Genomic DNA, 16,004 nt, shown 5'->3' with positions numbered 1-16,004 from the left:
GGCGAAGGGGGGTAGGAGAAGAGGGGGAAGGAGAAGGGACGGAGGAGAGAGCGGGGGGATGACTGCAGGAAAGGAAAAACTAAACAACAATCATGACTCGAGTAATACATTCACCGTTTATATTTATACAAATGAATTATAACACTCGGTCAGTTTACCGTCACAGTTTGCCGAAATAAATGACGAGCATCAGCGATAAGGTAATTATCATATTTCACGTTTCAGTTTGCACGCCTTCATCGCCTTAAGTCGATTGTGTGGTCTTCACCTTGAAAAATCAGAATAAAAATTAAGGGAAAATATCGAAAATAAGCATGATATGTCGAGTAGACTTTTACAAAAGCAATCGATTGTCTATTTGGCTACATAAAGGAGCAAATGTAACGTCTAAATTTGAACGACATTGATACATTGTCCTTGTCAATATCGAAAGCCATCATCACCACCTCCCGAGGCCCCATTGTGTCCGATTTGAGCATCCTCCATAAAAAATTAAAATGGAAACAGCCTTCATGAGAGCGATGCCGCATCCCACACTGCTGTAGTCAGCCACGCCGAGCACATGGGCTTTGCGCACAACACTAACATGCGCATTGGTTGCAGTGCGTCGTGCCCATCACTGCCGATCACTGCAGTGTCCTCTTAGTAACACAACGTAATCATTAAGTTACTCACATGACTACCATGCTTCATTGAGATGATCTCGGAACACTAATTAATATATGAAAAACTCTACCAAGAACAGGTTTAAGCATGTTTCACCCTTTCTTTTTCTGCAGTGTAAGCTGGCTTGAGAGAGATGTCATCTCCGGGTATGGGTACCCCCAGTGACCCCCTTCTCTACAGTTCAGGGGAGGGGTCATCTACATCTCAGGAAAGATCCTGGAGGAACTCACTACCCAAAACTGCTAGCTTCCCAACGTCCAGTATTCGGCACCTCAGTCACCGAGCCAACAACTTTCAGAGACAGCCAAAGCGTCAGAAGCAAATAAGACCTTCACCACCTCCCCCACCAAATACACCCTGTCCCCTGGACCAGCTGGACCTTAGTGAGCTTCCCCCAAGACGCACCTTCGGAGAGTTGCTCTTCAATGGCAGCATACTGTTTGGTATTGAGTTTAGCTATGCCATGGAGACGGCTTATGTTACTCCTGTGCTCCTACAGATGGGCTTGCCTGATCAGTTCTACAGCTTGGTGTGGTTTATAAGTCCTATACTGGGTAAGTGAATCGTATGGTAAGATTTGAGTAGCAATGTTGTGTAAAGGTCTAGCTTCATTGAGTATTAATGTTGACTCCTGTCTTTGGCTTTCAGGATTTCTCGTTCAGCCTCTCATTGGAGCGTGGAGTGATACTTGTACATCCCGGTTTGGGCGAAGGAGACCCTTTATTTTAGCTTTGGCTATAGGTAAGCAATGGATGCTATCAGTTTGTACTTAGATACATTACTTGGTGTAACTTTTTATCTGCCTGTCACTTCCATAGACAATTTAAATAGAATGGCAAACATGATGCAACAAAGATAGCACAAGGCCACAGGGTGACAGCCATGTTGCTATTCAGTACAACAGCACAACCCTTGAGTGTGATATTGCTTTTATACTACAGATCTCATAATAGTAAACTGTAATACGCAACAACAGATCATTATTATTTTTGAATAAATCATTAATTTTGATTTGCCAACGCCAATAGTTCCACAACTTGGCTCGTATCGGCTGAAACATCAGCTGTTGACAAATATAGTGCTATCAACTTATAATGTGGCACCGATGTTAGATGTCAGTCTGATGTGAACTTTGGTGCCAATTCAATATTGGCTAGTTAGCACAACTACGGACTCAGAGAAGAGGTTTTTCTTTGGGCAGAAGAAGTTGCTTGTTGGACAAACTGATTTGTTTTCATTGTGTAATAGGAGAAAAATGTCTGCAGTTTGGAAGTCTTTACACGGTCTGTGAGAAAGATAATCAACATGCAGTTTGTGAGACATGTTCCAGTGACATTTCAAGAGGATGGACTTAAAAAAAAATCATATACACCCAATCAAAAAGCTAATTTAAAAGAAGACAAAAATAATTCCAAAGAGGTCATGAAAAAACATTGTATTGGAATCTGCATTAGGCTAAATTGTAATTATGAATATCTGTATATTTCACAGTCTGTCCATCTCTTGTCAGCACTCATGATTTTCTGTATGTTTTTTTTTAACACTTAGAAGCATGTCTGTTTAACTCCTGTTTTAACATTAGAAAACTCTGCTGCTTATCTCTGAAGGAGCTTTAGTTGGTCTGACCTTGGTGCTGAATGGGCGGGACATTGGAGTTGCGATGGCTGACACAGCATCAAATCACAGGTGGGGCATTTTTCTGACAATTTGTGGTGTGGTACTGATGGACTTCAGTGCTGATTCAGCTGACAACCCAAGCCATGCCTACATGATGGATGTGTGCTGCCCAGAAGACCAAGATCGGGGGCTGAACATACATGCGCTGTTGGCAGGTAAGAGAACAGGTGCGGATCTGAAATTAAGCTTTATGACAGTTTCACTCATTCAGAAAGGCACTTTTGTTTGTTTCACTACAGGATTGGGAGGTGGATTTGGCTATATTGTAGGTGGCATCAACTGGGACCAGACAAAATTTGGACAGTCAGTCGGAGGTCAACTGCGGGTCATATTTATGTTCACGAGTGTCACTTTGGTATTTGCCACAGTCATGACTCTGTTCAGTATCCCTGAAAGGCCCCTACCAATGAGCCACCCAAACAAGAACTCCAGCAAAGCTCATCTAAAAAGCCCCAACCTCCCTCTTCCTCCATCTCCTCCTGTTCCTCCATGTTTTGGACTTGATGATGACGATGAGGAAGGTCTTTACAACTATGATTTCTCAAAGTCATGTAACACTGACCCCATGGGCCATTCTTGCAGTGCCAGTGCACGCCTTTGTGCTGGCCTCACAAGCCCAATATCGCCCCTGAGCCCCCTCACTCCAAAATATGGCAGCTTTATAAGCAGGGACAGCTCGATCAATGGCATCAACGAGTTTGCCTCATCATTAGGAACCTCCTATATAGACAGTGTTCTCATAAACTGCTACACAGGCCCACAAACACCACAGGGCCTAGCCCCCAACTCGACCACTGTTCCCCTGCCTCCAGGTGATTCCCCTCCTCCACACGAGTCTACACAGGGGTCAGGGAGTCATTCTGCAGGACAGACCCTGGCCGATGTGATGTCTCATCAATCAGGGGAAGCTCAAGATCCAGAAGAGCTACTGCCTGAGGGAGATGCACAATCCATTGAAGCATCTCAGGTCACATCTGGAGTTCAATCCTTTTCAGGGTCACATCGGCGCTCTTCTTCTGGTATCCTAAAGCGACCCCAGAGCCTTGCACTGATAGACGATTCCATGGCAAGTCAGCTTGTTGCCTCTGAGGATGGACAGAGGAGAACAGTGACATTCAGCCAGCAGGTTGGACCCTTTTTCAGGAAATTTCTAAATGTGTTTACCAGTATCAACCACAATATGTTTGAACACAATGTCTTTTTTTCCCCCTAATGAAGGTTGCAAACATTCTGCTGAATGGGGTGCGATATGAGAGTGATCTGAGTGAGAGTGTGGAGACAGGAGAATGCCAAATGTCATTAAAGCTTCTGTGTATAGCCATCTACAGGATGCCGCCCTCTCTGCGGAGTTTATGCACAAATCACTTTTTGGGTGAGATTAATCCGTGTGTACATTTGCTCTGCGACAAAAATCTTGCAACACCATTAAAACAGTATTATAATGTATTTGATAGTTAATGATGTGCGTATTGTTACTTTATAGGCTGGCTGTCCTTTGAAGGAATGCTGCTCTTCTACACTGACTTCATGGGGGAAGTTGTGTTTGAAGGAGACCCCAAGGCTCCTCACGACTCTGAGGCTTATGAACGCTACAACGCTGGTGTTAGCATGGGCTGCTGGGGCATGTGCATCTATGCATTTAGTGCTGCTTTCTACTCAGGTACGCTACAATCATAATCACAATGTATTTGAAAATGTTCTGGTCAGGGCAGAGTCATTTCACAAAGAATTTGCCTTCTGAATTTTGGCAAGCTTCTCATCTGTTTCCTTTGTTTCTCTTGGGGTTTCTTCCTCTTCCTCCAGCCATATTGGAGAAACTTGAGGAGCGTTTCTCTCTTCGCACACTGTATTTTTTTGCCTACCTGGCATTTGGTTTGGGGACAGGCCTAACAACACTATCCACCAACCTCTATGTGGTACTTTCTCTGTGTGTCACCTACGGGGTGCTCTTCTCCTCTCTATGCACGCTGCCTTACTCTCTGCTGTGTGAATACTACCAGAGCCCTCAGGTGAGTACCTAGATATGCACGTTTTTATATTTGCAGTCTTGTTTTTTTCTAAATTCTATTTTACCAGGAATAACCCAAATTAATAGAGAAACATTTTGGAAAATTATTTTTTTTTCTTAAAAGTTAGATTAAGAATTGATTCCAAATCCAATGTCTGCACACTAAATTTGAAGCCCCGGCCAACAGCTGGATACCTTTGCCAAGAGACTGGCATAGGTTAACATAATCCACAAAATCCCCACCTCCTAATTCCACTAATTAGCAAGTTATCTCAAGTTTATTCATATTGTAAAGAGAAGTAAAAAAAAAAAAATACTTTGTGGCTTTAAAGGGCTTATATGCCAGACTATTTTACGAGCTTTAGAGGTGTTGAAACAAATATACTTCGAATAGCAGGCAAGTTTTTTCAAAGTTTGTAGTCTTTCTCAAACTCTGTTAGTTGGATTTTCAACAAAAAACATTTATAAAATGATTTCAAATGTAAGTTTTCTAGCGGGTATCCGATTTTGAAGTGTTTTTGCTAGATTAGACAGATGCCTCTGTAATCGAAAACAGTCAGTATAGTTTATATATGAAGCAAACTGGGCATTTACCAAAAATGTTGAAGTATACCTTTACACACAAGACTGTACTTAAGAAGTGGAGGTAGCACTGTGTCTTCATTGATTGGTTTGTAAACTACAATTTTTTTATGCCTTGAGTTTGAGATTTCTGCATACTGACGTCTGGTCACCAGGAAAAATACCCGTAGCTTAAACTCTGTCGTAGTTGACAGGTTTGAGTGATGGCAATACGTCACTCATGGGCTGCACAGCCCTAAAGCAAACCCTGCCTTGTTATTATCTTTACTCTACCATGGTAATCACACTGCATTACCATGTTTTCAACAGCAGCCAATTTCCTCTGACGCCATCCTCAGGTAGGGGAAGCTCACATGCTGTTATAATGTCAAACTGCTGTGATCCAGGCCGTAAATCAAATAAATCAAGAGTATCCGACAAAGTGTTATCATTTCATCAGCAACTGAAAAGAAGGAACAGTGAAAATCTAGTGGGGAAACTGGCCATATTTCATCTGAAAAACAAACCTTCTTAATAATCAATGAGCACAATTACTGTTAAAGTTACCTATCAGCCGCCTAACAAATTATAATACTGTTAGCCAGGAAGTGCCACAAAGCGAATACTGAGGTTAGTAAGTGTTAACACACTGCAATAGAATAGGTATAAATTCCTAGCTAATATAACACTAAAAGATTGAAACTTACTTCAAAGCTAACGTAGAGTATGAAGTGATTAAATGCTAACGTTAGGTATTGCCTTTTTGTATCTTATTGGTAATCAACTGTGTTGTTTTAACTTCAAATATGCCCAGATTTCCCTCTAGATTCTCAATGTTGTGTGAAAATGTTCTCCTAGGTGCAAATGCTTGGCTAACATTAGATTCAAATGTTAAATTTTACTTCACAGCTTACATAATGTAAGATACAAAGATGTTGGATGCTAATGTTAGCAGCTGTCTAATGTGTTGGTTTAACTTTTCACTGTTCATTTTCTTTAAGTTCGAGCATTAGTAAAGAAGATATTAATGAGATATTAATGATTCTCAGCTTCTACATTTTCAAGACTCACAAACTGGAACACAGCAGAATAACGTTATCACAGAATCTGAGTTCCTCACCCTGAGTATACATCCGAAGAAAATTGCTGCCATGTGACATGAAGATAACTTGAAACTTGCTATTGAGACCATAAAGTTATTAGAAAAATGTGTACTGAGGCGATAAATCAGCTGAGAAAAAAAAGAGTAATTCTGTCATCATGCACTGAATTATTTTTGCAAACACAGTTCCCTCTCCTTGCTCTTAAAACGAATGCAGGTTTAAGACATTTTGCATTGTCATCATCTTAAACCAAGAGGCTACATCCACTTCTTATATATAAGGTGTATGTATTTTCATACATTAAACAAATAACTGATTCATCTGATTATTTTTCTCAGTTTTGTGGCTCATCAGAGGAAGGGACCAAACGAGGGATGGGGGTGGACATCTCTCTGCTTAGCTGCCAGTACTTCCTGGCTCAGATCCTGGTCTCTGTGGCGATGGGACCTCTGACCTCACTGGTGGGTGGGGCCCAGGGAGTGATGTACTTTTCAAGCCTGATGTCATTCGTTGGCTGCGTGTACTCCTCTCTCTGCGTGGTGTACCATCTGCCCCCCCCTGAGGGTGAGCACCCCGAAAGCGAGACCCAGCCACTATTAGTGAACACTTAGAGTAGCCTATGAACTTAGCTAACCTCCCGTACACATACTATAACAGCAAACACGCTATCACGCTGTTGCTTAGTGTCTGAGTGTGTTGCCCTTTAAAACATACAGGACAAATACACTGTACAGCACAATGACACATATTGTGTTACACTTTTCCTCACTGTTTTCCTCAGAGCTAGACAGACAGACAGACAGACATTGGCCACCAATCAAATATGTGTATACCAGTGTGTTCATACAGTGTGTGTGTGAGAGTGCGCGTGTCACCCATGCATTTTTCCTTAGCGAATGTGTGTGAAGTTTTGAATGAACAGGCTGTGACAAATGGATTTGTGTGTGTGATACTCTGTCTGACCTATTTGAGTATAGGTACGCCTCAGCCATTCTTATGTCCAATCCTTTGCTTCTTTTCTTGCTTGTTGATGTCTAGTTTAGAAATGTTGATCTCTGTGTGCAGGCTAACCACAGCTTTCCCTCTCTTTTTCTTCCTTTTGTCAGTTGCCTAACGTCTGCATGAGCTGCAATGTAATCTCTCAAAAGCCTTGTGTTAATGTTTTGTTTCGGTCTAATGGCCAAGGGAATGTCTACCTGCCTGTTTCTCTGAGCTAGCATAGTAGCATCACACCTTAGGTGGGATTTTTCTGACTAGACGAATGTGCTACCACTGACCTCACACACTGACTCACTCCATTTACTGAAGAGCTCTTCTGACATAATTTAGCAGACACCTACTTCATATTCACATTAAGCAGAATAAAGCTTAATCACACTTACAATCTTGAAGGGCTTCATATTGCTCACATTTTTTTAAGCTTATAGAATACACACTCTCCAGACAGTCCATTAATTATAAGACTGTCCTGCTATCCCCGTTTATCTCAGTTTGGTGCTTGGGGAATCTTAAGTATGGGAAAAATGCAAACTAAGCAAGTAATTAGCATAGATCTAGTTCTACTTTACACATGCTTGTACACACCATGCACACCAACACTGGCTAACTTAAAAAACAAAACAAAAAGTTATACTGGCCACTTATTGCGTCTGGTCCCTCATTAAGCCACGGACAGCTGTGAGCTGTCATCCTACTCCTGGCCATGCGATTGTAATAATGACAGTGATTCTTGTCATTATCAGGAAGAGGAGAAGTTGAAACTGGGGTGTGAATCAGCATTCAGTCGGAAACCGAACAAAACAGAAGAACAGCAAACAGGGAGAAGACTCATGTGAACTGTGGGTAACCCTGGGGGTGGACAACACTGACAGAAAAGACTGGGGGTTCATAGAGCCAGCAGGGAGTGCTGATTTTGATCTTTAGGGCGCATGCTTAAAGAAGTAGGCTTTGCCTCCACCATGCTCTCAGCCCATCAAGTCAATATAGTGATGACCTTACATTTGTTAGCCAAGTTGCTCACAGGGCATTCAAAACTGATTAATTTTCCATCCTGAAGAAGCCATTTTCATCAGCAGAACAGTACATGTGATATATGTTTTAAATCGGTTGTCTCATGGCAAACAGCATACTTTATCTGTTTGCCTTCATTACAGGCCAACGTCCTGACTTCTGGGCCTGAACATGAGGTTAATTTCCGTACATATTGTTTGATGGTTTCATTGACTAGCCAACAAAGTGAATATCCAACATTACAGAGGCGGTTTTAATTGCTGCCTCAGCAGAATGTCAATATCACCTACTGTTAAAGCATCCTGAACTGACCTGAGCATGCCATGCTAATGTTTCTGAGGAAACATGTATTGTATGGATCATGCTTTTGCAGCTTGCTTCAGATAAAACAGATTGGTTTGTGTTGTTTCCACCTATTGCTCAATTTCAGCAGTGTGACTGTAAAAGCTACTTTTATTCAGGGTTCCGTTCAACTAAAATGATAATTTTGCCATTTTGGACTCCTGTGTCAATCATTCTTTTTTCCCTTTTTTTTATACTAATAACCATTTAAGACTCCTCTAGTTGCCACCCAAGTTGACTTGAGCAAAAGGAAAAGGCAATATTCAAATTCACCACAGGAGGGAGCTAGGAGACAAGCATTAATTGATTCGGTTCACTTTTCCATTACTAAATGAATAAGATTGTTCCTGTTCCTTCCTGCATCTCAGCTAGCCATTTTCCATGTCAAGAAAAATGGGGTAAACTGACATCATCTGCTTATTAAAACATGGTTTTAGAAGGCAGTAATGATATGATACACAAAAAAGATGTACTTAAGTAAAAAGACAATTTATTTTTTTTAGTCAGAATATACAAAGCAGTGGCTGAAGTAACCGAATGTCATTCTGTTTCTGAAAAAGGCAGTTTTGGACACAAAACTGGGCTACCCAGCCATAACATGAAACTCATTGAAAACATAAGAAAAACAAAGTATAAATGGTACAAACTTGCGTGGAATGCATACAGAACAAATGACCAAAGCTTTAAGATTTAAGAGGGGTTAATTAACGTGGCAAAATACAGCTTCCATTAAAGATCAAGTTATCTTGTCATGGAGGCTGAAGACAGAGCCCCTTTATTCATTTGCACCATCTGTTATGTTAACAGGGCAGGCAAGCCAAGGATTAAGTAGCAGCTTAACACAAATCATTTTTGCCCAACTAATAATGCTAGCAACTGTCCATTAGCCCCTGCTTAAAACTTATCTTTGGTCCTTAAGTGAATCTGAGAGGTCAACATGAGCCTTGAAGGGAGTGAGCAGCTGCCCGTATGAATGAATCATCTGGTCAGCACTGACAATAGAGATTGTGCTTTGAACATACTGATATAAAACCTCAAGAACTGAAAATCAAACTGATCTCATGATGTGGCCCTCTTGTACAAATAAAAAAAAGCTCATTTTAAAGACCAATAAATAACATTTCATAAAAAAAGGATGCAGGCCACTCTGTTTCAGGACTCCAGTGCAATGTGATAACATGGGAGCAAACAAAAAGAAAGATTTTCTCAAAAGGTACAGAAAGCACAAGCTCTATAACAAGATGTTGACCAGGCTGGTTGGACAGTGCTGCAAACAGGTAGCAAGGCAGAGACTTAAGCTTCCACCTTCGCCTCTTTTGAATCTCCATTTTTCTCTGTCTTCTGCTTTTTTGTCTCAACCTTCTCCTATTAAAAAAAAAAAAAGGGGACATATTTCAAGGGTTAGCTTATATGTAATTTCAGGTGGGTCAACAAATTCAAAACAGTTGATAATGGTTGTGCATCTTGCCCTGGTGACAACTTACCTCCTCCTCTTCAGCTGCACGCTTCACTGGCTGTGCATCAGTCTCCTCAGCAGGGGGCGCCTCCTCCTCCTCCTCCTCCTCTGCATTCTCTGCAAGAACAGTTTGTCACTTCAGATGAAACATAGTTTCATTTTGGTGTAGATAGGTAGTATTTTAAATTAAGGGCCACTCATGAAATAGCATCAGTTTCACAAAGTACGGTAGTTGCCCTTTTTCTAACAACACTGCTGTATGTGCACATACCATCTCCATTCTTGTGTTTCTCTTCTCCATTTTTCTCTACTTTGTCACTGTGATCAGCACCATTCTGTTAGAAGAGAGGGAAATGTTAGTCTAATAACACACCATATTCAGTAATTGTTAATTTATTTTAAAAAAAAGCAATGGACAATGTTGCAAAAGAAGTTAGAAAAAAGCAAACAAAAACAAATATGAAATCCCAAGCATATTTCACATAATCCTCCCACAGTCTTGCATGTTTAGACTCCTCAGGGGATGATAAAAAAAAAAAAAAAGGCATGTGAATGAAGCCATCACTATTCCCAAGAGGATTAGCTACCACGCTAAACAAGAGAACGAATGGAGACGTCCTCAGACTTGCTTACTAACATCTGTGCCATTTCACAACCCAAACAAAGCGCTGTGTGGAGAGCAGCTGAACAGGAGGGGGAGGCAGGCGCAGCGACACCTGCATGATGAGGGGTGTTAAGACAAAAGGCCATGAGACTGGTCCTCGTCTGCAACTCACTGTGCCATTGGCAGGTGCGTCCCCGTTGTCGGTCTTTTTCTCCTTCTCCTTCTCCTTTTCCTTCTCCTTCTCCTCCACTTCTACTTCTTTCTTCTCTTTCAGCTCCTACAAAATAAAAGCCCGAGTGACTCAATCAGCCAACAGTTTATTCTGAAGTGGCACACGCTCCTTTCACGTCTGGTTTTGATTGAAAGAGAATAGTTTCCCATGGCTCTGATAAAGTCAAATCAAAGGTAGTCGATGTAAATAACTCATTGGAAGCAACATTGAACCTTTTTTTTCTTTTCTTTTTTTTTAAACAAAACGTCAATGTAACGTGAAAGCTGCTGTGGATTCCCGCCCACAGCAGCTTTCACCAGCTGTACCGCTTTGTCTGCTCAACAACACTTTTTAAAATCATACTTTAGCCAAATCACATCCATTTTTATTTTTTTTACATTTTCCAGACAATATATCAGGACGACGACGCTGGAAATAAAATAATTAGTCACCTCTGTGGTATTTGGTTGTCGAAAAAATGATATTTAAACATATTGTAAATGTCTCTGCCATTTATCTGAACTACTATTTCAACTGAAGTATAGTTATCACTAAGGTTGGAATTAAAAATGAAGGTTAAGATAACTCAATGAACACGAACAGTGCAACTTATAAAAGAAAAGTAGTTACCAAAATCTTTTCACTCGACTATTTAACCGAAGACAATTTGAATGAAACCCACCTTGGCTGTAACCTCTGCAGGTGCGGTCTTGTCAACAGCGGTGTCGGCCATGGTTTATTTAGGTGAGTTAAAGTATAAATTATATTCCCTTTCAGAAAAAGATTTTATTTCTTGGCTCTTTGCCTCCGTGTGGATAGTCCAAAGAGACGCTGAAAGAGAAATGATGTCCACTCTTCTCCGCTTTTCTCTCGAGCTCGGTGAAACTCTACTCTCGTTGGATACAGCGGATCAAAGCCATACCGGATTGGACCATGTCGACCACCGGGGGTTTCCATTGGAGGAATATCCTGTCAATCATCACAAGACATCCCGCCTACTGTCTAACTCTTCTTTGATTGGTCGATTGTTTTAAAGCGCTGTAGACGCCAGAGTTTTCTTTTCTACTACCCATCAGTTTTGTGTTTGATTTGTCACCTAAAATGTGAACAATAGATTTAAGAGGCCCACTGTTGAAGTTTTTACAATTCACTAGAGTACAATGAAAAATAATTGTTTAAGTATTTGTGTTGTAAAAGTTAAAAACTGTGCACCCAGACGGTATCTTTTGTCTTAGCGCCTATACTCCGGAGTGATGGTGGTGTCAAATTACATGCAAAAAGAAAAAAAATGTGACGATGTGAAAACCATGCAGCCACTCCTCCTTTCTATATTTAACACTTGTAACGAAATGGGTTCCTGCTTTGGTGAGCTTACCCTTTCAAGTTCTTCAGACTCCACACAAAAGGAGGCAAACCATTAACAGCACTATTTTGATATTAAACACACAGATCTATGCATTTAATTAAACTATTTTGAACAAATCTATATCTGAACACACAAAAGCTTTAAATCAGTTTTACAAATTGAAAATATATTGATATTTGTGTAACTGATTTACGCCTACATTATTTGGTTTAAGGTATACAAAGTGAAAATTTCAATAACTAAGTTATATATTACTTGCTGTGTTATAATATTTGTTGGAGAACAGGAAAACAAGCGGTCTCTTTCTTTATATTTGATCTCCACACAGCAGAAACTTAGAAATCAATGTGTTGCTTTGAGAGTTATGAGTCAATGAAAGTAATGGGGTGTACATCTACTGTACTGTGTGAAACCCTGTACAGCATTCAATTACAGCTGTTGTTAAAGGTTAAACAGATTTTTAATTTCCTATAAAATACATTTTCCAAGGCGGATCAAAAGCTGGACTGAGATGGAGTTTAAATTGCCCTGCAAAAAAGTAACCATGCTAAAAAAAAATAATGCATGCAACAGCAATACATTCAAAAGTGTCTGGTGGTATTTGCCACATTTTGCCACCTCAACAACAGTATTGTTAATTGATACTCCAAGTGTAACTGTATAATGGTTTAAATGTCATATGCCTCCAAAAGTGACCGTATTTCCTGTCATTTGGGAGCCTTTTGGTCTTGTTAAAAGAGGGTTGTGTGATATGCCAAACTGGCTGTCTTTTTTCTGCTCCTGCAGAAGTTCTTTCAGGTGAACTTTTTTTTGCATCCTTCCACTTTCTTATCCAACTGTGAAACCAAAAGACGTGGTAAGAAACAGTGTTGTGTGCTCTGCATTAACCTAAGGCCTATGATCAGTGCCTCACTGTTTGTTAAGAACATTCCAAAATATTGATTATATTATGGGTAAACTACTTGTTTATTGCTACGCATAAAAAACATCTAACCCTTAAACAACCTAATATGCCACACCTGTTATTGTTCCCGCCGGCACATAGCTGTAACTCATTTTCAAACAACATTTACCTGCAGTTATAAACTGTCAAAGCAGCTGAGTAACTTCCACTTGCTTACAACACACATTTGCATATACTTTACATACTATGACACCGCTTTGACCTGGATTTCAAATGCTCTTTAGAGTCTTAATAATGTTTGTGCCCTGAACTTGCCTGAACACCCATAGAAGATATCTAGACATGAGGTATTTCTTCATCCTCTAATTTTAGGGCGTCCTGGGAGTTAATCCCAAACCGCCTCAGTTATCTTCTCCCTACCATGCCTGTGTATTCAAGGCAAAGATTTGAAGAAGCCTACAGGCACTATTTCCTCATTCAACTCACATTCAGCTGAAATATAATTATAAAGACTGTAATTACATGCAGAGATCAAAGGGCTGTGTGCCAGTGTGCTAACTGGTTATTTTGTGATTTATTTTCTGTCCCATACAAGGGTGTTTTTCATTTAAGCTAAGACTGTTGTTGCACCATTACCTTGTATAGAGCCTATCAGAATATTCCAAAGCTTCTGTTGTCACATGACAGCAGTTAAAACAGCAGTTTATCTTTATGTTTTGTGGTAAAAGTAATTCAAAAAGGCAACAATGAGGAACATTTTGCTATTGCATAAAGTGTGGTACCATTTAATAAATAGAGGAGAAGACCATGTGGAGCCTGCCCTGCAGGGCATTGAAGCAGACATCCACAAAGCTGTGTTATGTTGTCAGTGTGTGTGTAACCTATTCCAGGGGTGGAACAGAAGAGCATAAAGAGCAGCAGAAAGCATTACTCACTCTGTTTCTTTAACTGGAAAATGGGAGCAATCGGAGAGGAGGGGGAGTGTTTGTGATATCATTTCCTGTCTTTTTTTCCCCTTACTTACCGACCTCAACATGTTTCCATGCGCCACCAATCTGTTACAAAGAAAGAAAACTATATGCATGGACTGCCTGTTCATTCTGCAGGTAGCAAAGTAAGTAGGGCAGTCAGGGGAAAGTTGAAACAGGGATAGAGTTTGTGTAGGGATCTTTTTTGAATAAAATCTCTTAGATGCCAACAACTGGAGTGTTTACCACACTTTCCACATGTATAAAGTGGAAAACATTTGTTATACTTTATACTAAGTTTTAGGGCCACAGAAAGCATTACCGTTTAAAAGAAAAGCCTCTTTGTGTTTAAAAGTTAATTAAATATTTGCATCAGCAATAGCCTAGGGGACAACATTTCCTCAAACTTCTCAGCTCAGAGGGTATAGGATAGGAAGTAAAGCACCTTAATTGCACCTTAATTTCATGAGGACAAAGGACTGACCTGACTTGAGGAATGTCAGGGCTGGAGGTGGGGCGGGGGAGAGCAAAGTGGGGCCCAAAGAGCAGAGGTCAGGATTAGGCGGGGGGAAGGGTCCCGATAATTGGAGGAATCGATGGGAGCAAACTTAGCTCTTTTGTTTTGAACAGCAGTGTCCTACATGCTCCACCTGGCTTTCTCTGCTGCTCAGACAAATCCTGCAGAGGAAAAGGACAACAGTAAGTTGACTTCTCACTGAGATTCTACAGTCGAATGAACAGTGAGGGCGAAAGTGCAATCATATTATTGATTTTTAATTAACACAATTAAGGGAAGTCATTATTGACAACAATGAAAGCACTCCACAGCCACTCCAGACGCTTATGTTTTCGTGAAACATCAATCAATCTTGCCTTGAAAGATTTCTGTCTTTATTTACAAGATCAGCATTATTTTTTCCCTTAAATATGTCAATCTGCATTATGATACAAATATAGCCTTATAAGCAGGGGTGTGTCCACACTTTTTTTGACTGGCGTGGCCCACCTGGGGCACTGACTTATGCTAGAGTGGAATGAAATTTGACACAATTTTAATACATTTTTCGTGTACCCTTTCTATCCCAAAAAAAAAAATATTGCAATTGATTGCAGCTTGGAAGTAACAGAATTTGGCAAAATATAATCTTTGATTCTTTAGGGACTCAAAAACAAATGTGTGCAAAGTCACAAATTAAAGTACTTAGAAAATTGAATGTCAACTCTTGTTCGCTTGGCAAGTTCATTGCATGTTTGACAGTGTTTTGCTTGGTAATTCTTATGGACAGAGCAAAGTATGCAAAGAATTTATTTACAACTGAAATAAAGTTAATACATTCACACATGAAGCAAACTAACAGCAGCCTGTTGCAAACAGCCAGAATACTGGATTTTAAAAAGTTTTCTTTCTGCTGACCGTCATGGCAACTCAGCTGCACACTGATGACGCTAATGACCCTGTGTTGACTTGCCTCGCAGCCTACGATTCACAGGTACCTCATTGTACAGTGTGCATGCATGTCGTACCCAACATTATGAGATCCTTGTCAAACAGTTTGGCTTGCAATAACCTTATAAGAATACAAAAATCCCACAGTTAATAGGAGTCTTTACACACAGGTATAAAACATAATAAATGACATTGATTTACAATCACAAAAGTGATAAAAGAAACAAATTCTGTGAGTTAAAGGTAGTCAGTGTACGGATTTTAGGACGGGAGTAATCTGGGGAATGTTGGTTCTTGTAATTTGGGGTTTTGGGTTGACTCGGCTGTTTCTGGCTTTGTTTCGGATGTGCAGGAGATAACTGCTGCTGGGTGTAGGGACGACTCATTAAATGGTGTTTTATCTCATCCAGGTGAGTGGAAAGGAGAACTAGTTGTTCAGTCATTTTAGGGACTGATGGTGGATGAATGTGGGAGGCATTGATTATAAGATGGATGAGAATAAAGAGATCTACTGCAGTCAAGTAGCCGTTTCAGAAGCTGCACTCTAAACTGGGCCTTTTGGCTGGGCATGTATACATTCACCTGAAGGTGATGGAAAAAAAACCCAGAGCAAAGTTGGGGCTGCAAGGACTGTAACTCCCAGCTGGTATAGCAGCTCATGTTGGAGGTGTTGAAGGAAAC

The 16,004-nt window shown here is 40.4% G+C and overlaps 2 protein-coding genes across 4 annotated transcripts; one reads left to right on the top strand and one right to left on the bottom strand.

Annotated features, from left to right (window-relative positions):
• The first annotated feature begins 16 nt into the window (after positions 1 to 16).
• slc45a1 (solute carrier family 45 member 1) lies at positions 17 to 8,518 on the top strand. 3 transcript variants are annotated; one of them, XM_020628976.2, is made up of 10 exons: positions 17 to 200; positions 780 to 1,220; positions 1,315 to 1,407; positions 2,274 to 2,498; positions 2,583 to 3,469; positions 3,562 to 3,715; positions 3,827 to 4,003; positions 4,147 to 4,352; positions 6,354 to 6,476; positions 7,758 to 8,518. In XM_020628976.2, exons 2-10 carry the CDS (start codon positions 800 to 802, stop codon positions 7,848 to 7,850), a joined length of 2,379 nt encoding a protein of 792 aa, XP_020484632.1. In that variant the 5' UTR covers positions 17 to 200; positions 780 to 799; the 3' UTR covers positions 7,851 to 8,518. The 3 variants fall into 3 exon arrangements, with proteins under 3 accessions (XP_020484632.1, XP_020484629.1, XP_020484631.1); XM_020628975.2 differs by having other exon boundaries at positions 18 to 200; positions 6,354 to 6,579; XM_020628973.2 differs by having other exon boundaries at positions 6,354 to 8,518.
• Positions 8,519 to 8,837: 319 nt separating this feature from the next.
• On the bottom strand, positions 8,838 to 11,521 carry si:ch211-222l21.1 (parathymosin). Its single transcript, XM_020628977.3, has 5 exons — positions 11,321 to 11,521; positions 10,600 to 10,704; positions 10,095 to 10,158; positions 9,852 to 9,940; positions 8,838 to 9,732 (listed from the first exon to the last, which is right to left on the bottom strand). The coding sequence occupies exons 1-5, from the start codon at positions 11,369 to 11,371 to the stop codon at positions 9,661 to 9,663; spliced, it is 381 nt and encodes a 126-aa protein (XP_020484633.1). The 5' UTR covers positions 11,372 to 11,521; the 3' UTR covers positions 8,838 to 9,660.
• Positions 11,522 to 16,004: the final 4,483 nt, after the last annotated feature.

Source organism: Labrus bergylta, chromosome 5 (genome assembly GCF_963930695.1).
Source record: "Labrus bergylta chromosome 5, fLabBer1.1, whole genome shotgun sequence".
NCBI lineage: Eukaryota > Metazoa > Chordata > Actinopteri > Labriformes > Labridae > Labrus > Labrus bergylta.
Note: the sequence above shows the minus strand (reverse complement) of the source record. Positions and strands in the feature narration are given on the sequence as shown.

Coding starts and splice junctions, on each gene's coding strand:
- si:ch211-222l21.1 (XM_020628977.3), bottom strand. CDS start 11,371: ATGGCCGACACCGCTGTTGACAAGACCGCACCTGCAGAGGTTACAGCC. Junction 10,159..10,599: donor ACGCACCTGCCAATGGCACA/GTGAGTTGCAGA, acceptor CTCTTCTAACAG/AATGGTGCTGATCACAGTGA. Junction 9,733..9,851: donor GTGCAGCTGAAGAGGAGGAG/GTAAGTTGTCAC, acceptor TTTTTTTAATAG/GAGAAGGTTGAGACAAAAAA.
- slc45a1 (XM_020628973.2), top strand. CDS start 800: ATGTCATCTCCGGGTATGGGTACCCCCAGTGACCCCCTTCTCTACAGT. Junction 1,221..1,314: donor GTTTATAAGTCCTATACTGG/GTAAGTGAATCG, acceptor TTTGGCTTTCAG/GATTTCTCGTTCAGCCTCTC. Junction 3,470..3,561: donor CAGTGACATTCAGCCAGCAG/GTTGGACCCTTT, acceptor CCCCTAATGAAG/GTTGCAAACATTCTGCTGAA.